The 20,363-nt window shown below is 42.3% G+C and overlaps 1 protein-coding gene and 1 long non-coding RNA gene across 2 annotated transcripts; one reads left to right on the top strand and one right to left on the bottom strand.

The window, feature by feature from the left end:
* The first annotated feature begins 577 nt into the window (after nucleotides 1–577).
* On the top strand, nucleotides 578–13,748 carry LOC307218440 (green-sensitive opsin). Its single transcript, XM_079980701.1, has 5 exons — nucleotides 578–1,102; nucleotides 6,753–6,921; nucleotides 11,242–11,407; nucleotides 12,535–12,774; nucleotides 13,297–13,748. Exons 1-5 carry the CDS (start codon nucleotides 742–744, stop codon nucleotides 13,426–13,428), a joined length of 1,068 nt encoding a protein of 355 aa, XP_079836827.1. The 5' UTR covers nucleotides 578–741; the 3' UTR covers nucleotides 13,429–13,748.
* LOC307218441 lies at nucleotides 11,491–18,994 on the bottom strand. Its single transcript, XR_013839974.1, has 3 exons — nucleotides 18,884–18,994; nucleotides 12,177–12,295; nucleotides 11,491–11,579 (listed from the first exon to the last, which is right to left on the bottom strand). It is a non-coding gene; the product is annotated as an uncharacterized lncRNA (long non-coding RNA).
* Between the last annotated feature and the right edge of the window lie 1,369 nt (nucleotides 18,995–20,363).

Here is a 20,363-nt window from a genome sequence, read left to right as displayed (position 1 = left end):
GTCTTGTTATGAACATGTCTAAACTTTGAGGTCCACATTAGAAGTTCTCTTCTGTGTTCCTCAGCTGTCAAAGTTGAGGGAATGATGAAAGTGGTAGTCCAATAACATCTGAAGGCACCTTGTTGACTATCTCTAGAGTTCTCTCTCTCTCTCGATTTGCAAGTTTGCAACCAGTTTGATTTTCATAAGGAAGGAATTGTATATCCTTTCATACAGGTGTATTTTTTCTTTTCTTTTCTGTATTTTGGTACAAATATAACATTCTTCTATGACAACTACCTGCCAGTCTAGCTGCCCCCCTCATCTCTAAATAAAACAAACCCTTTAAATAATATTAAACACTTAGTAGAAACTAATACGCCTTAGGGCAGGTTTTGGGGCCAACTAGCTGCTTAGAGGGTGCTTAAAGCATCAGCCCCTCTCAATCCCATTGCCCTTGTCATATAAAGTTAGCCTAGACCCTAATCCTCCCTTCCCCTCCCTGCTCCTTCCTCTCCCTCCAGCAGGACTGGGCAGAGGGTATAAAAACCCCCTTTGGATCCTGGCTGCGCCAGCCCCAGGACATAGATGACGGCAGACGCACCAGCCCTGCATTCCCTTAGGGGATTTGCTATTTTTTTTAGAGTTCGTAGAAAAATAATCAAAGTTGGGGGGCGGGAACCCCAAATCGATTTGACTTAAAAACAAAACAAAAAAGACAACCGCAAAACCAAAAGAAGCAGCTGATTAAATAAGTGAATCATGAATGGAACAGAAGGTATCAATTTTTATGTGCCTCTTTCCAACAAGACAGGGCTGGTGCGGAGCCCCTTTGAATATCCCCAGTATTACCTAGCGGAGCCCTGGAAGTACAAAATGGTGTGCTGCTACATCTTCTTCCTCATCTCCACTGGGCTGCCCATCAACCTCCTCACCCTCCTTGTGACCTTCAAACATAAGAAGCTACGACAGCCGCTCAACTATATCCTGGTTAACCTGGCAGTAGCAGACCTCTTCATGGCCTGCTTTGGCTTCACGGTCACTTTCTACACAGCCTGGAATGGCTACTTCATATTTGGTCCCATCGGCTGTGCCATTGAGGGCTTCTTTGCAACACTGGGAGGTAAGATCCACGAGGGGAGTAGTCAGCACTACTTTGTACCGAGTTAAAGGAGTGGTCCTCTTAACTCAGTATTGTCTTCATTGTCTGTCAGTGGTTCTCTGGGATTTCAGACTCAAAATTCCCTGCCATACTGGGAGATGTCAGGGGATTGAACCTAGGATCTTTTGCAGATGCTCTAGCAATGAGCTATGGAAACATTGCAAGGAAGGCACATGACTAGCCAAGCGGTGGGGAGAAGCGGCATGGCTGGCTCAGCTTCTGCTGCCTACGTTGGGTTCATTTATCATCAGACATCTTGAATATGTGAACCAAACACAGCTATCCTTTGAAATTTGTGCGTCTCTGAATTTTGCAGTGCAGTTCTCCAACCAACCAAAATGTACAAAAATGTGTATGTTAGGGAGAAATGCCTATAAAATGCATATATTGGTGAAAATAATTATATTGGGGAAATTGCTTGCAAAAATGTGTACATTAGTCAAATACATACAAAAATGTGTTTATTAGAAGTTCTTCGTGAATTTTCATGAAGATTTTTAAAAGAAAAGCTTATCGCTCCAAAAATGTACCGAACTCATTTTAAGACTGAGAAACTTAGGCAACCAAAATGGACAGTTTTGTCCATCCTGACCCATTTATGTATTATTTTTTTATTTGAATTAGTGGCCAACTTTATGAAGATATGAATCCCCCTTCATTTGCTTCAACTATAATTACTAAAAATATATATGAAATATTTCATTATTCATTGTATCTACTGGTTCAAAGACTTGTGGTTGCTCATTTGACAAAATTCCTACCTAAAAAGCATTGTACACACTGCGACACATATCTGTGTGCAGTCATTGTGTACGGTAATCAACACATGATTTTTCCTATATGGAGACAGTTTCCATGTAGGTTGTGTCTCAAATGATGGAAATTTGGTAGAGGCTGGTTTGTGTATGTCAGTGTAACATCCTCAGGGAAATATGAAATTCCATCTGTAGTAAGAAAGGCACAGTTCCAGTGAATGAATAGAAAATGTTGTGCCCCCTAGATCCTTTCTGTTTGTAAGGAACGTTTTACTTAAGCATTCCTACTGACAGGAGATTATTGTTTCACATGGGAAGAGAAGCGGTCCAACAAATAAATTCCAGTGCACTAAACTTGCAGTAGGAGATGTTGCCATATGCGGACAGGAGACTCTATCCCATAGGCTTCCAACAGCATAAAATTGAATTGGGTATCTCTTCTGGCAAACCTATTGGAGTTCATTTAAGAACTGCTTTTCTGCATTGCAAGTTGCAAGAGAACATTATTACCCTATGGAAACCATTTCCCTATGGAGTCTATGTGCTCTGTTGTTTCTCTGCCATCTGGAGAGAACACAAACTAAGCAATGCTGAATCTTTGGCCCTTGCTCTCTGGAATGAATATTTCAGGGATAAAACAGCTCCTACTTGGGCACATGGAACAAAGCCCATGCCTAGTTCAACCACACTGACATCACTCCAGGGCTAAAGCAAGCCAAGTTTTAATATAGTTAACATATACTAGGGTTGCCATATTTCAAAAAGTGAAAATACAACTTCAAACACTGACAGCATGAGTTGCCGTACATCCTGATCTCCCCAGACATTTTATCAATTTTTGCCTGGACACTGCAGTATTCCAGGTATGTCTGGGAAATTCTGGATGTATGGCAACCCTATAAGGGTGAGGAAATCTCTATGATCTTTATTATTATGTCAAGCCTGTGTGCGCGCAAAAAAATAAAAACACACATTTATTTTCAATGTGCATGCCATAAAATATATACAATTCTTTATGTTTGGAGATGCAGGTAGACAACGGGGAGGTACTCAACTGAAGGCAAATTTACCATTGATAAATGAAAACCTATGCCCTAACTAGATTATGAATCAAGTCAGTGTTGTTATTTCCTCTGCTTGAGAAGTATCTCATGTCCTGCAAATTTCTCACATTTTGTCTAATGCTCAAATAGATGAAAAATGTCACTTCTTATTCCACTGGACACATCTCCAAAAGAGGCTCTGAAAGGACACAGCTGGTGCCGCATTATTCTCTGCACTGCCAAAGAAAATGCTCAGCGCACATCTGCATGATGCTCCTTATGGGAATTGGAGGCAATCATGTAGAACACAGTCCTTAAAATCCACATAGTCTGGGCGGCTTTTCCTGGCATTGGTTTCCATCTATATAACTTAAAAGGGCAATTGCAGGACCAAACTGGACTGTGCCATGTACTTCACTTCTTGCTGTGGTCCTGAGAGGGAAACACCAGCCTGCTAATCATATGTTGCTTTTTCAGAATATTAAGGCTAATACTTGAACACACAATTCTCTCTAAGTTTTGGCTTGAAAACGGAAGGTTCTGATTGTTTTCTACATAGACAAAAAATCTAGTTACAAGTAGGAACTTGTAAATTTCACTGATTTCAATGCGAAGAAGTGAAATCTGTGCTTAATCTATATTACTGTAAAGCTGGAGCACAACCAGCCGATACAAAATAACTAACATGGACATACCATAAGATAAGCTATACATGCCAGCCTTTTTTTAAATAAACAGTCCAAACCATGATTATGGTTTTGGAATGAGATAAGGCAGTTGACATTTGGAGAAAAATTGGTGCTGTGCCAGAGAAGAGGATGTTTTGTGTGTTTCAGAGGGACTGAGTTTCAGGGGGAAAGCCAGGACATAGGTAGCATAATAGGTACAGACGGAAGCTAACAGTAAACAGGCAGAGAGCAGGGAAGAGATGTGGCAAGATACAGAGAGAGTCAAGGAAAAGCATGGCAAGAGTAAGAGAAGAATGAGCAAATGGATTCAAGGCACAGCCAAGGTGCTCCAGTTGGGAGCCATTGAACAACCTGCCAGTAGCATCTTCCTGCTTCCTGGAGTCAAAGGGAAGCCCAAGCGCTCTCAGGTGAGCTCACATTCCAAGATGGGGTGAGGCCATGGAGTAATTCCTGTGGACACAACTAAACATGACATGAGAGAGCCATGATCAAGGCTTCATGCGAACCTTTGAAAAAAGTGAATACCTCCCTAGTGAGAACATTCAGATTGGGGCTGCAGTACTGGCATTGAGGCTTGCAACCCAATTCCATGTGGTTTTTCTGAACTAAAAATCAGCACCCTCTATCCAACATGCTATTTGCTCTCTGAGAGAAAAAACATACTACCCCACATCTTTCTTATTTATTTGTATTCAAAATGTTTATTCCATGTTCTTTATACAGAAACACTCCCAGACGCTGATAAAAATAACATTTGAAACACGTGTGATTTCCACCACAGGAAAAATAGCTTAGGGGAAGGGAGCAATTTTATTGGGGAATCTGCATGGAGGCAAAAATATACCAGATCACCATCCTCCAGCTGCTATTAGTTCTTTAAAAAATCTGTGGGAGATCCCAATCTTGGATCTCCTGGTGGGTCAAACCTAATTGTGTCTAAAGATGGTAGAACTCCATCTGGTTCGTGCTGATTTGGTTTGGAAATAACCTAAATGATTCTCTCTGTAATCAGGAAACAGATCACCTAATTTCAGATCCAATCTGAATTTGCTATTTCCCCCACAGCTGCAATCTTTGAAAGTAGTTTCTGTGCAAACAGATGGAGATAAGGGTTTCCATCTATTTGCATATTGGCTGCTTGCAAAGACTGCACCTGGAAAAACTGCTGCTTTGGGGATAAAAGCCCTCTCTCTTTAGGAGATCCATGGGGCAAGAGGGTTCCTTGAAGGGGATAGATGTTTATGTCACACCAGCAATTTTCCAAGATGCAGCCCTTCTAAGCAGGGTTAAGCCAGGAAGTCCTCTCAGCTAATAGTTTAATCCAAGCCAGAGAAGATTCACCTCTTCTTTGTGCTACTGAAGTCCTTTTTTGGGCCCAAGTTTGGCAAAGTTTATTGGCATCTTTAGTTGTGCTGTGAGAATGGTGAAACAGTTAGAAGTCATCTTCAAAGCTCTGCACAAACCACCCCCAAAAAAACAGAAAAGGGGAAATAAGATAATATAGCCTGGGGCTTCTATAAGTATCTTTGTGATGAAGAATCGGCTCAAAGAGACACCTAGTAGGAGCTCTGAGACTAAAGAAGTCATTAAGAGCATCAAGAAAAGAAAAGTCACTTGTTTCTAGCTTGAGCTGGGTAAAAAAATCTCTGCAAGAATAAATGTGCAACTTCAAAGGGTTCCATGTGTTTCTTTAGGAGCACATCCGATGACAGCTCTCCTCCTTTGTCCATGTAGTGAACAGGAGTGATTGCAAGGCTGCTACTGGCTACACAGATGGGTTTTCTCTTTCAGTACTGCAGGATTCCAAGGCAAAAGTAATTCCCTTTCACAACATGTCAGCATTTGTTGCGCTTCTGGCTATGTGCTCTAGTAGCCAAACTGGAATCTGGAGCAGATTCACGAGTCCCAGAAATGTAACTGAGATTTGAGGGAGCCCCCCTGCCTCCCTCAGTGCTTTTCAAGGCAGAATCAGTGCATGTTGTCTTTATTCACCCACTAAACGAGCAACCTTTTCATGTAATTTAGTTGGCTAATCCAAACCAGCCAAGCTTGAACCCTAGCGAAATCTTCACTATCAGTTGGTAATGGTTGTGGTGTGCCTTGTTTGTTGGTCAGTAGATGTGGGACATCTCATCACACAAGGAGGGATAAACCAAAATAAAAAGAGCTGGAGTCAAAGAGCTGGAGCAGACTAAATCCTTAGTAAGAAATGAGAAAGCTCCCATTTTAGTGCTGCAGTTAAGCCACAATTTTTGACCAAATTCTACACTTCTGTTTAATGCATCAAACTTGCCCCAGAATTTCCTGATGTGCACCTGCCCTCACATTTTCTCTTGCTTTGAAATAAATGAGTTGTTTATAAATGAGCATTGACAAGCATTCCCTACAACAAGAGAATAATCCAAATGGTGATTATAAGGTCCCAATAGGATTATATGAAAAGGATGTGCGTATCTTCAAATAATTACAAAACAAGGCACATGCATGTTCATGACGTAACAGGAAAATGTGAAGCATCACTTTACACTTTACACTTAAGACAAAAACTTGTCCTAGGTCCACAGGAAAACAACACTGTAAGTGAGATACCATCTCGGGGGGGGGGGGGGGGGAGAATCATGTTATATTTCAAATGGAGAGTGAAAAGAACAGTCTAGATATAAAAGCGGCAGCTGCCTTTCCAACATGAAACCCTGCATACTTATCACTGGATAATCACATGCTGAGGGCATTAATAGGCTTAAGGCACAGCCTAGGCTCAGATAATCCCCTGAGTTTTGATTACATTTGATAAAGAGATTAATAGGCCCATATGCTCATGTACACAATCAAAGGATGATAATACTTATACCACTGTTGGCATTTTGTCAGGAGCTTTTGCATCGCCATGCCATGCACCACAGGTCTTGCAGACCATCTTCCATTAAATGTGGACTCAGATGATGTAATGTAAACTACGAGGCTCCTGATTCCCCATCCTTCGCTGAAACCAGCACATCATGCTTCTGTGCTGTCTTAAAAAGACCTGAATTAGGCAAACCCCCACAAAGGGCATCCAACCAACCTATATACATTAATTGCATTTCATTGCTTTGTGTTTTTCTCTCCCCCTTATTACTTGCAGGTCAGGTTGCTCTCTGGTCACTGGTTGTTCTTGCCATAGAGCGCTATATCGTGGTCTGTAAACCAATGGGAAACTTCCGCTTCTCTTCCTCCCATGCCTTGATGGGCATTGCTTTTACTTGGGTTATGTCCCTATCCTGTGCATGTCCACCCCTTTTTGGTTGGTCCAGGTAAGTAAAAATGATAGTTTTGCATTATATACAACACTGGGGTACTATGTTGCACTGACTAAATACTGAAATCCAATTACCGGTAGTTAGGAACTGACTAGCTAAGAAGTAATTATGGGAACAGCTATAGACTTGATCTCTTTTCATAGGCATCAATCCCATTTACTTACCAAGGCTGGCACTTGGAGTACTGTACAATATCAGATATGGAAGCAGAATTGAACAGAAATTTTGGGAATGCCTGCACATCCAAGCCTGTATGTGCAATTTCCTTATATTCACATAAGAATGAGTAAATTTGAATGCATTTCTATGCATTTTGGCAAAAGTTCATCATAGAGATTAAATCACCCTGTTCCAGATTAATCTGGGTACCTGTTGTATGATGATTCTGTCAATTTCTGACATCAACTTCTAAATATTTCCCTCCCTGTGGAATGCCCTCCCATCAGATGTCAAGGAGATAAAGAACTACAAACTTTTAGAAGATATCTGAAGGCAGCCCTGTATCAGGAAGTTTTTAATGTTTGACTTTTATTATGTTTTTATATGCGTTGGAAGCCACCCAGAGTGGCTGGGGCAACCCAGCCATATGGGTGGGGTATAAATAATAAAATTATTATTATTATTAAATATCTCCATGGGGTCTCACTCGTGGCAGACAACTGAGGCATCTCAGTTTGAGGCATCATTCTCAGTAGAACCATTAATTCTCTAATTTCAGGCCCACTCACTCATGCAGTGAGAATGTGGGTGAGTTGAGTGGATAAGGGCAAAGTCAGTTTGGCATGCCGTAAAATTGGTTATATGAGGTCTTCACAAGTCACCCAGAGTCTTCTAAACTTTCCACTATTTAGTCTGAGAAGCCCAAGCCCTTAAGTGAAGGGGGTGAAGCGCCCGGGAGAGGAGAGATTCTCTGTACTAAGCTGAGAGTTTAGTGGAAGTGCTGGCTGCTTGTAATGCAATTGTCTAATGCCATGTCCCACCTGCTGTGCTCCATTTAACAGCTGCTTTCTCTTCTGGAGTGCCCGAGGCATATTTGTGCATGCATGCTTGCACATGTGCCCGGGCACACACACAGCATCTCTTTTAAGCACACGTGCACACAGAGACAATCTATTTCTACTCCAGCAGCTGCTACAAATTAACCTTAGCTTTAACGAAAAGATGGTGAGTCCCATTTTAACAGCCTTGAACCATTCAGTAGATCCGTATGCATTTGTGTCATTCTCAGAGTCTGTGGGTTTCCTCGTGCAAGTAAGGAAAGCTGAGGTCATGCTTTTCAGATGTGGTGCTTAATCAATTGCCATTTACTTCTGAACAGCAATAATGGGAAGGAGCTGGGTGATAATCTGCATTGGGTCACCATGCCGGGCATCGTGAATTGCCTTAGTATTTGCTTACAGTTCAATGGAAAGACAAGGGATTTCTCTATCATAGAAGGCTGTCTATTCAGTATCTCCATTTCCAGCCTTCCAACACAGAAATATTCCCCACAGCTTCCATTTAGCTTCCCAAATCCAAGGTTTGCACCAGCAAAGTAAAAGCAGTGACTCACACACCTAATCTTTTTCTTCACACACAATGGCCAAGATCCACAGAGCCCATGGGGTGCCCAGCAAGATGCTTGACTTTTTTTTCTTTGAAAAGCAGCCTTTATGCTGCATCACAAACACCTTTGGAATTTCATCTCCATTTCAAAAGCAGTTTGCCATGGGGCATTGGAGGCCTGCTGTTCGAGAAACACAAATTCAAGCCCTTTTTGGAAAAAAGGCAATAGTTTGTGTGCCCCCCCCCCCATATAAGCTGAACAGTTTTCTTCTACATCTGACAGTTTCTGGTCCTTAGTATATGGAAACACAAAATCAGTAGCCATTACCGAAAAACCTCACCATTGGTTGCAGTGGCCTAGTGTGGGTTGCAACGGGACCTGGCAGAATATGCATGTGTTCATCTGCCTAATGGCATCTGCACCACCCAGGAGATTGCCCACCCAGGAGATAAGAAAAGAGAAGTTGTCCAGTTGTCTGGAGAGGTCACTTCTTGGTTCCCATGGAGAAGCCATTTTCAACGGACCCCAGCGATGGAAGCACGTAGCTGTATTGAGGCAACAGTGGGTGTTGAAATTTTGTGCCTCTAAGAATTTTTCGCCTGGTGGAACTGCCCCTTTGTCCCCCCATTGGTGGTAAATCTTAACTGCAGTCCTGGACATACTGGTGAATTTTCATGGAGTGCTAATGGTGTTCAGGTCAACAGACCTCACCCATATGTACAAGTGGAAAGTATCAGTATTTAATATATTAGTGCCTTATCAAGCAGTAATGCTCTAGCATGCTCTCTTATTATTACACACTATGTTACTTGCAGCTCAAGTGAACATTTAAGACTAGGCTTCCACAGCTCTGCTTCTAAAACATTGTTTATAATTCTATTTACAACTTAGCTGTGTGCTACTTAGGTATAAGGACCTGGCAAATGGGCACTTCGATACTCCCCTGCTCCACTTCCTTTGGCAGCTGCAAATTACAGACTCCTTAGAGTTAGCAGTGCCCTCAAGGACCCACATAATCTCTGTTCCCTTCCTCATCTGCTTGCCACAACGTGATCAGGTGTCTGACAAGTTCAACCACACGCACTCAGCTGCGCAGAGATTAGACTAAATCGATAGTTCCCCGTGGGAGGCAGCGAGCGTCACAACAAACTGATGTTATACATCCAACTGCAACATGCCGGCTTGGAGCGCATTGGGAATGTGTTCAACTCATTTGTTGCCTCCTTCCAAGTGAATATACATGATGGCATGGCATTGTCCCTGTGAGACTGGGAGCAGGAGGCACCGGGTCCCCCAGAGAATAAAGCCGGTGATCCCTGCATGTGGTGTCGTTGCTTGAATATGACAGTGTTCCCTAGACATTTTAATTAATCATAAGACTTTCAGTTGATGACTAGATCAGATTTGCCTGTTTTCTATTCTTTTTCTATTCTTTTCATTCATTCAATGTATTTATTTAGCAAATTTTTGTATACCACTTGATTGTACCACCCTATAAATGAAACATAAAAATTCTTGATAAAAACAGTTAAAAGAAGGCATTTAAAAACATTCAAAGATGTTTAAAATCAACACTAGCTAGAAAGAGAGGAATTTCCCTCCTCTCTTTTCCTCTGTGCTCCCTAAACCTGTTTCAGTTCTGACTCTGCCGGCTACTGGTTTTGGTTTCACCTACCAATAGCATGTGGACCTCCACAGATCACCGTCAAGGGAATGTGGTTTTTGACAGAAAATGGTTGCCCACTCTTGCGTTAGAGTAAGCAGGAGGTGGTTATATATCACTGGATGTACAGTGGTACCTCAGGTTACAGACACTTCAGGTTATAGACGCTTCAGGTTACAGACTCTGCTAACCCAGAAATAATACCTCTGGTTAAGAACTTTACCTCAGGATGAGAACAGAAATCACACGGTGGCAGCGGGAGGCCCCATTAGCTAAAGTGGTGTCTCAGGTTAAGAACAGTTTCAGGTTAAGAACGGACCTCTGGAACGAATTGAGTTCTTACCCCGAGGTACCACTGTACCTCCTTTGTCAAATCATCTCCTGCCCAAAAATTCTGGAGACACAACTGATCTCGGAGAGAGGCACCAGGTGAGCAATCTTCCAGAAAAACACTATGGTCCCTTATTAGCCTAGGATGAATATAGCCCAGGACTTCTCTGGATTGGATGGAAGTGCCTGGAAAGAACTGTGTGCTGAAAGTGGAAGTCAAAGTTCACACTAAAGGATAGTGGATGAACATGTCTGAGACCAGGTCAAAAGCGACTATGGAATGCTGCAAGAATCTCTGGTGCATCTCTGAACTGTTGAAGGGAAATGTAGAAGGGAGTGCAAAGACAGGAAACTGCTAGAGAAACTTCACAGAAAGATATTCTGGAATTATAATGACTTCAGTTAATGCTATCAACTGGGAATCAGTGGAATCATCCTGAAACAATTTGCAGGCTTTCTTGCTTCCCTCATAACTTCTTAGAGGCTGCAGATAAGTGAGCGCCTCCACATTAATGTTGAAATTTAGTTAATGGCTACTTAGGGAGGTGTGCAGTTGCTCTGAGAAAAGTTGTTAGTTTTAACTACATTCTTCGCGCTTCCTTTGAAACCCTCAGAAGTTTCACCTCAGAAAGAACCTCCAAATTTAGCTGACAATTTGACTTATAGGTGAAATTTGGTGGCAACAACTCTACTTGAGCCAGTGACTCTTGTACTGATCCAAAGGCTTTGTGTAAGATAAACATCTTTACTGACTTGTTTTTGTTGTTGTTCACAGATATATACCTGAGGGGATGCAGTGTTCCTGTGGCCCAGACTACTACACCCTCAACCCTGATTACCACAACGAGTCCTACGTTGTCTATATGTTTGCCATCCACTTTGTTATCCCTGTGGTGGTCATCTTCTTTTCCTATGGGCGGCTCATATGCAAAGTCCGAGAGGTAGTGTATCTCCCTCCACACTCAAGGTATGAGGAGGCAGAGGCCAAGAGCAATGAGGTGTACACTGGACTGTCTCAGGGATGCTGCAGGCTGGTTCCACCTTGATGGGCGGTCATAGAGATAGCTGGGCATGACTTCACTGTTATATATGCATCTAGGTTTTATGGAGGCTCTATAAGGGAGACAAATGGGAAGGCTACACACTTTGAATAGGCAAGATCACAAGTCATTTGTAATATGTAATAGTGGAATTTGTATATCCACAAGGGTCTCCGAATTGGGGACAACTTTATAGGTGCACCTGGTCTGTTTTGTTGCTTCTCAGGCCACATTCACACCATACATATAAAGCAATATCATACCACTTTAGACACCCATGGCTTCCCCCAGAGAATTATGGGAGAGTTGTTAGGAGACCCTGATTTCTCCCCACAGAGCTACAGTTCCCAGAATTCCCTGTGAAACAGGATTTACTGTTAAACCATTCTGGGAATTGTAGTTTTGTGAGGAGAATAGGGGTCTTCAAACAACACTCAGAACCCTTAGCAGACAACAGCTCCCAAAATTCTTTGGGAAGCCAGGACTGTTTAAAGTGGTATCATAAAGTGTGGTGTGAATGTGATCTGAGCCCCAAATATTCTAGGCCTCTGGTCTCATGGAAGGGCCAATTCAGACATTAGCCTCTTACATGAGGAAATGTTTGAAACTCATTTTCCCACCACTTGTTTTGACCACTGGAAGAATATAGGAGATATCTCAGAGAACTTACCTCCCACAACCCAAAGGAAGTGGGGACTGTGACCAATTCACAGCCACAGCTTCAACTTGCTTTAACCAAAGGGAGAAACCAGCAGATAGACTTCTTCTGGTTGCCTGGACAAATGGAATCTGGAGTGGGGAAAGAGAAGATATGAGCACCAACATCCACTTCCCTGCAGGGAAGGACAAATGATGGAACAGCTTTCAGTTGCCAGTCCTGTTTTGGCTACTGGAGGACAACAGTCTACTGCCTTCTTCTGATGTTCAAGGCAACTGCAACTCAACTCTGAGGGTGATGTTGAAATAGCTCCATAGCTGCTTGGCTGGAAAGAGCCCTTTTGAGTCACTGTCTTCTCTTGCACCCCCAGGCAGCTGCTCAGCAGCAAGAGTCTGCAAGCACCCAGAAGGCAGAGAAAGAAGTTACCCGCATGGTGATCTTGATGGTGCTAGGGTTTATGCTTGCCTGGACCCCCTATGCTGTGGTGGCATTCTGGATCTTCACCAACAAAGGGGCAGACTTTTCTGCTACACTCATGTCAGTGCCTGCCTTCTTCTCAAAGAGCTCGTCCCTCTACAATCCCATCATCTATGTCCTCATGAACAAACAGGTGAGATTCCCCCCGAATTGGGAAATGAACGCGACTTCCCCTCCAATAGACTCCATTGCCAACTTCTCTGCACTTAAAACATTGCATATTCCTCTCTTAAATAATAACCTCAACCCCAGGTGGTGTTAGAAGTCTTCATTTGCAGGTTTCGGACAATACAGTTCTGAATGTTAATATAGCTCTCTTGATAAATGTCTTTGTCAAAGGGGGAACATAAAAACAATTAAATCTCAGTGGCTATTAGTTAATGTCAATTCCTGCTAACCAAGTCCAAAGTCCAAGTGGATGCAATAGTGTATCTTATTCTGCTACATGAGTTACTTGGAATGTCATACTGCCATTGAGTTGCTACTCTGAAAACACATATTTGTGATGACAGTTAATATGCCTAGAGTTGACAGCCCAACGAGGCATGCAGAGACCCTCTGCTTTCTACCAGAATATCTCCCTTGCAGCTGAGCTTCTCTGTGTGGTACACATTAATTGTTCCAGAGCATCTCTGTTCTCTTTTTCTCTTTCCAGTTCCGTAATTGCATGATCACCACAATCTGCTGTGGCAAGAACCCCTTTGGGGACGATGATGTCTCATCAACTGTATCCCAAAGCAAAACTGAGGTATCCTCTATCTCCTCCAGCCAAGTGTCACCTGCATAGGCTATGGACAGTTTGACCTTTGGTGACCAGCCACACTTTGGACCAGGAAATGGAAATGGGCTCACTCAACTGAGCTCTGGTTTATGAGTTCCTCTCACCCAATTTTTCTTTTATGCACAAATGTTGTATGCCATACACGTACAGGAGTGCACAGTCTAGCATAACCCTTTTGATGGTATCTACTTGTAATCTACATAATTCCCTCTCTGCAATTGTTGTGTGCATCCTATAACCATTTATGCAAGCATTCCTCTGGGCAAATACCTGCCCATGACACCTGGGATAGCTCAGTCGGTACAGCATGAGATTCTAATCTCAGGGTCCTGGGTTCCACGTTGGGCAAAATATTCCAGCATTGCAGGGAGGGGGGGCACACTAGATGACTCTGTAGATGGACCCTTCCAACTTTACGATTCTATGATTCTATGTATTCAGCACACATTTGTGGAAATGGGTCTGCTCCTCATCACATTTATTTGTGTTGTTTGTACATGAGAACTCCAGTTTGTACAAAGGCCCTGTCGACTCACACCTCCCCGCTTGACACACAGTCAAAACAAAGCTTGTCTGCTCACTTGCACAGACAAAGAAAAGGAAATAAAATGTTCTCCATGTCATTGGATGCTGATGATTGTTGGTGGTGTGTGTGTGTGTGTGCGGGGGGAACTGACTTGTTAGGTCAAGGCACACTGGGGTCAAACTTGGTCAAACAAATGTGCATTACAGTGCAGGGGTGTGGTATTTGGCCAAAATGGTGAAGCTTGGCATGCAGCTCAGCTCTGCCTTCTTAGCAATGCTTAATGCTTTAAGTGCTGTGTGCAACTGCCTCCATTTGAAACAAAGCCAGAGAAGATGTCCGTATTGAGACTGACATTAGGAATCAGCAGCTCCCGGCTACTGTTCTTATAGGAAGATTGCTAGATCACTTAAGGGGCCACACAGGTTCATTTCTAGGTACTGAGTTTTTTTTAAATGAACAAATGCAGTAAGCCCACAACTTATGTACATGTAACTTGTGTGCATTTAACTTTGCACAGTTGGCATTTTTGAATAAATAAATAAGGGTTGGAAAGGAAGCCAGTGACTGGGAAAAAAAGCCTTTGGCATTCTACCTGCCATTGCACCCAATGTGTTTTGACTATATGCGATGCTGACTTTAGGTGCTATTCCCCAAATGCAACCCCCATGTAAGTTGTGGGCTTACTGTAATCGCTTCTGCTTACAGAATGCAGTTATTCTTAGGTTTTAACACTTCTCCAGATTTTGAGATGCAGTTGTTCACTAAAAAAGAAACCCAGAGAAAAATATATACCAGAATGTGTTTAAAAATGCCTATTTAAGGTTGAAATGTATCCAGAAATGTGTGTCTTGTGAAAAAAAGGTTATATGTGAACTTTCGTGCAGGTTTTTAAAAATGCAAATTGATGCAGAAATGGATCACATGTGATTTATGAATGAATTTATGAAGGAATGCATGTGTTACTAACATGGAGCAGAAACAGACTTATCCATCCATACTTTTTACCACTTCACCATGGAACTAAACTATGTAGCACAAGGGAAGGCTAGGATATCAGATCAAGAAGCAATCTCTGCATTTCATTCAACAGTGGTTACAGCTAAGGAATGGTATGATTTGCTTTCTGTGTGCTTTGAGGACAAAGATTGGAACAACCACCTGAGCTGTAGGTTCAGCTTTCCACATTTTCACTATATAATAATAATAATAATAATTTATTATTTATACCCCGCCCATCTGGCTGAGTTTCCCCAGCCACTCTGGGCGGCTGGAAGGGAGGAAAGGAGGGGAAAGGGTGAATTATCACAGTGGTTGCTTTTAACCCAATGGAACAACGCTTTGTTCCTGGATAGTTGCTTTTAGTTCAGGGTCTCCCAACCTTTCTGGGACAAAAGGCACATGTGGCAATCCGATAAAGTCATGGATACCATGACAAAATGGCTGTTTTGGGAACCAGCCTGGTTATAATAATTTGTGTGAGAAACTAAAAAAAGGCAAAGTATCTAGCCCGAACAAACAAAAAACAGGCAGCCCCCCCAATAAACAGACAAATTCCCCACACCCCAAAACAGGTAACACACATACACACTAAAGCACAACAACAACAGGCAGGACACCTCTGCCTCAAAACAAACACACCCAATCCCTCACAACACGCAGACAAGGTACCCCCAAAGAAAACAAAAACAAGCATCCTACAACAAATTACACAACACATAGACATGGTAGCATCACCCAAGCTTACCAGGCCAGGTCCCTCCTACAGAGTTTTAGACAAGAGAGGCTGGAAAGCAAAGTACTGGCCTCCAGCTACTTCACCTTATTTTACTATAAAAATGGGGAAAGGAAAGGAAGGGAAGGTGGCAGGGTTGCTGGAGGCCTACACGTCTCTTTCTAGCCAGCCTAGCTGCCACCGAAGGTAACAGAAAAGAAAACAACAACAAAGTAAAAATATTGCCATAAAAACCAAGAAGACAGGTAGCTTTGCCCTTTGTCACTATCCGTGCTTAACTTGCTTTATTGACTGATTAAAGACATCATCTTCACTCAAACTGTTTGTTACTCACTGAATCCTATTAGAAGGCACAAACACATTGTTTCTAGGAGGAAGAAACACACTTCATGTTTGTATTTTCCTTGTGGCGGTGGGCAGGTTCCAGAGTCCATTCCAGCTGGACCCAAAGATGACAAGCCTAGCTTCTTTGTATTCTGAATCCTCTTGAAGGCACACGTAGTATGCAAATTATGAAAGCCTCAAAGGATTATTGAACTGAATTTTTCTCTTTCTGGAAGGTATTCAGTGTTTCAAGGCATTCAGGGCTATTTTCAAGGCATCCATTTGTATCGATAAAACATGGAGCCATGAATCCAGAACTGTCTCTTTCACTCCTTTCTAAGTACAAGAAAATGAATGCAAAGTCATCTGAGTTGTGCATTCTTGCTGTAAGTGTATGGATGATGGAAATCAATATACATATCACTGATAAATCATTATAACAAATGGAACTGTACAGAGTTCTGAGTCTTGCACAAACCTCTATATCCTCAAAATGGCACCATAGATAGCTTTTTGTCTTGAAACCTGTAAATATTTGCTTGAAGGCTTTGAAATCTTTCTGGTTTTTTTGTTTGACAACAAGCTCTTTATCCCTCTCTCCCACCCCCAAGGCAGAGGAAGCGTCTTTTGCTATGACATTTGGTTTATGAGCCGAACGGACTATAAAGGGCGGAATGACTACTGTGGCAATTTTCTGTACATATTTTATAAATAACTTATATCAGTGATGACTTTGTAAAGTTGGAAAGTAGAGATTGGAAAAAGAGAGAGGAAAGAATAAACAGCAGCAGTACAAAGGAAGAGAATGTTTGCCTCTTTTCTATGCATCTCAAGAAATAACATTTTTTTTTCTGTATTGTGTTGAGTTTGTTTTTTATACCCCTCTCTAGACAATTATTGTCTTGCAAAGCAGCTCATGCCAGTAAAGAAAGAGGCCCCATATGCTGTACACATTTCAAGCAGTACCATAACATTCTAAACAGATAATCCCAGAAACTGTAGTTTGTTAAGGATGCTGGGAGTTGTTAGGAAACTCTTATTTGCCCTACAGAGCTACAATTTCCAGAGTCGTTTAACAACCAATCTATCTTTCCAGGGTGCTCTGAGAATTGTAGCTCTGTGAGGAGAATTGGAATCTCCTGGCAATTCTCAGCATCCTTAACAAACTACTCTTCTCAGGATTATTTGGCGGGGGGGGGGGGGGGGAGCCATGACTGTTTAAAGATGGTGCCTGTCATCAGACTTACAACAAAAAAAAAAAAAAGGGGGGGGGAATCACACACGGTAAAGGAAAAGTATCTCCAAGGCCAGAATGAAGATGTAAGCTTCAAGTGGGCATCTATATCCAGTTTGGGACAGACTGATCTTTCCTTGCTGGTGTTTTTGCTTGAAAAGCAGTTGGTTCCAATGGTTCCTTGGGCTGATGAGTGAGGTCCTATTGTCCTTTCTCCTTGTTTCTGCAATTTGAATCCTTCAGCTGTTCAATCCCTGGACAACATCTGGTGGGCAAGACACTTTTGTGGATGAGCTGAATGAATCCATACTAGGAATATATTTCCAAAGCTTGAGTTTTCAGATCTTCTGCAGAGTATGTATGATGTGAACAAATATACTACATAAACATGCACTATAAATATATTGCTTGATTTTTGGTTGAGAAAAAACACCTATTTGAGCCGCTTTTACTGCAACCAGCTAAAAAAGGGTCTCTCAAAGAGGAGCACACACACACACACACACACACACACACACCCTTCTTATTGGGGGTTGAAGAGACTGGAGGAAATTGGTTTTAAGTCTGTCATTGCAATTGTGGATTAAAGGATTAGCCTGTCACAAGTATTTTGGAGACAGAAAGAAGGGGGCACCATCACAATACTTGAATAGATTTGGCCTGTACCACCCTCAGATTGCATCAGAGGAAGAGGTCGCACAGTTTCACCATCCAGGTGATGGGCAAATCAGAGCTTGCTTGGAACTTTAACCACTAATGGACAGTTTCAGCAAGGACAGTGCGTTCATTGGATATGTGGAGTGTTCGCCTTTCCCAAAGGAAACAGCCAATTTGTGAAGGAGGCTGTGCTGTTATGTATAAGATATTGGAGGATTGCACTGGAAAGAAAATGGCAGTGGATGGACCAGAATTGGGAACAAGGTGAGGAGCCATGGAGCCAGGCTCTTATCTACAGTGTATCCACCCTGATCTCAGTGGAAAATGTGGGTACAACTGCAGTAATTAAATTACTCCATCTTAAAAGGACTTGTAATCTGAATATCTGCTAGTTTCTTCAGTGTGCATATGAGGTGGCCTTTTGTGTTGTGTCAGTGCTAGGATCTCATCATCTTTATTATCTCAAGAGGAGGAAGATGGATATCCATACACAGTTGGGGGGCACTCTAATTCACTTAAAGGTCAATCCTTTTTTCCCCACCCCCTAGATAATCTTTACTGGAATCAAGTAATTAAGAGCTAACGATAGTATTGGGGGTACAGTGGTACCTTGGGTGAAGTACTTAATTCGTTCTGGAGGTCCGTTCTTAACCTGAAACTGTTCTTAACCTGAAACACCACTTTAGCTAATGGGGCCTCCCACTGCCGCCGCGCTGCCAGAGCACGATTTCTGTTCTCATCCTGAAGCAAAGTTCTTAACTCGAGGTACTTTTTCTGGGTTAGTGGAGTCTGTAACCTGAAGCGTATGTAACCTGAAGCGTATGTAACCCGAGGTACCACAGTATATTCCTCACTGGCTCTTCTCTTTGATTTTAAGTGTCCCACTGCATTTTTCCCCCAGTGAGAAGAGGATATTAAAAATAGATCATGCAGCAGCATAATTGCAGCACGAGCTTTACAAACCCAGCCTCATGCCCATCTAACTCACTCTTCAGTCTTCAACCATAGTTCGTCAGCAGCACCAGAAGCTTCAAGGACATGTGGCATAAGGAGTTCTCTTGTCTTGATTCCCCCAGCTTTTGTTGTAGGTACGGGTCTTCGCTTGCAGCTTCGAAATGGATCTCTCCTCTTTCCCTTATCATGCAGTACTTTTATATTTCCAGGAAAGCTGGCTTTGCACAGCATTCAGCAACAGCTAATTCTGGTCTCATTGCTACAGCAGCATATTTACAATATTATGACACACGCATACAATGTGTGCTTTATTTTGCTTCCCCCCTTCCTTGTAATCTTCCTTCATAGAGCTAAATTAACTATTATGCTATGCATGCTACAGTACAGTGTAAGATCCCAGTTGAAAAGAGAACTCTGTTGTGGTGTAATTATTAGGGGAAGGTCCTTATTTACTTATATTTTACATTTCTATCTCCTCCTTTCTCCAAAGAGCATAGAGGACACGGTTCTTCCCTTTCACTTGTTCCTTATATCACACTAGCTACATGTCTGAAAGTGGGGGGAGGGGAAGCAAAGAACTCCAGTCCTTCCCAACTCTCAAAAATGCCAAGCTCGCTTACAGTTAAACCCCATAATGTCTCAAGTTAGCATAAGAAATAGAATGGGTAGGTCCCATTGGCAGACTAACACTGCTTTACAAAGATGTCTGGTTACATGATACAAAGTCTGGCAACACTAACTCCGCTGTGTGTGAACCCTTTGCAGACAACCACAGGGCCTGGAGACAGGCAGTCACAGCAGTGACCAGAGGAGGAATGACTGCTGGGAGGAGCGCTGAAAGAAGATACACCATGGTGCATCTGCAGCAGTGTAACTAGATGCCTGAATTAACAGTTATTCTTCTAGTTGGTTAACTGGTTTGACAACTTCCATGCACATGACTGTGTGATGCTAATTATTTCCCCCAAGAGTTAAATGATAACTAATCAGAGGCAGCTACAGGAGAGCTATGAGATTCAGGTGAGGGTCAGATGCCTTGTCAATCCCAGCAGGTATATAAGAGGATGACCCGGCCTGGGCAGGCTGTAAGCACCTAGCATGGAATATAGTGTGCAGATCTGAAAGGGCCACAAATAGTAAACCACCCAAAAGGTATGCCGAAGAGTTTGCTAAAATAGTCATAGCAGAAACAGCTGTTATTAGTAACTCAGAGAAAGTTTGGGAACCTTCAAGCTTCCAAGAGGTCCAAAGTTTAACCTCAGAGGATGCTGAGCTGTGGTTAAATGCCATGAAGGCTGAACTTGATTCCTTAGAGAGGAACAAGACATGGGAACGTGTTCCAAGCCTTCCCAGGCCACAAAAGGTTTACAAAGTTCAATTATTGCAAAAGTTTTTCAGTGTTAATTTCATGCATTTTTAAAAATCACCATGGTAATTAACAATAATATCTTATGTCCTTTAGGGGAGAAATTGTAAATTGTAGAATTTTAAATACCTGTCATCATCCTTGGCTT

The sequence above is a fragment of the Podarcis cretensis genome, assembly GCF_951804945.1.
Source record: "Podarcis cretensis genome assembly, chromosome: 6".
NCBI classification, from domain to species: Eukaryota; Metazoa; Chordata; class Lepidosauria; order Squamata; family Lacertidae; genus Podarcis; species Podarcis cretensis.
The sequence above is the reverse complement of the archived record's forward strand: the minus strand, read 5'-3'. Positions and strand labels throughout refer to the sequence as shown.

What these genes read in the sequence shown, in the direction of transcription:
- LOC307218440 (XM_079980701.1), top strand. Translation starts at nt 742, where the DNA reads ATGAATGGAACAGAAGGTATCAATTTTTATGTGCCTCTTTCCAACAAG. An exon ending in TCATATGCAAAGTCCGAGAG is followed by an intron (nt 11,408 to 12,534) that starts GTAGTGTATCTC and finishes TTGCACCCCCAG; the next exon opens with GCAGCTGCTCAGCAGCAAGA. An exon ending in ATGTCCTCATGAACAAACAG is followed by an intron (nt 12,775 to 13,296) that starts GTGAGATTCCCC and finishes TTCTCTTTCCAG; the next exon opens with TTCCGTAATTGCATGATCAC.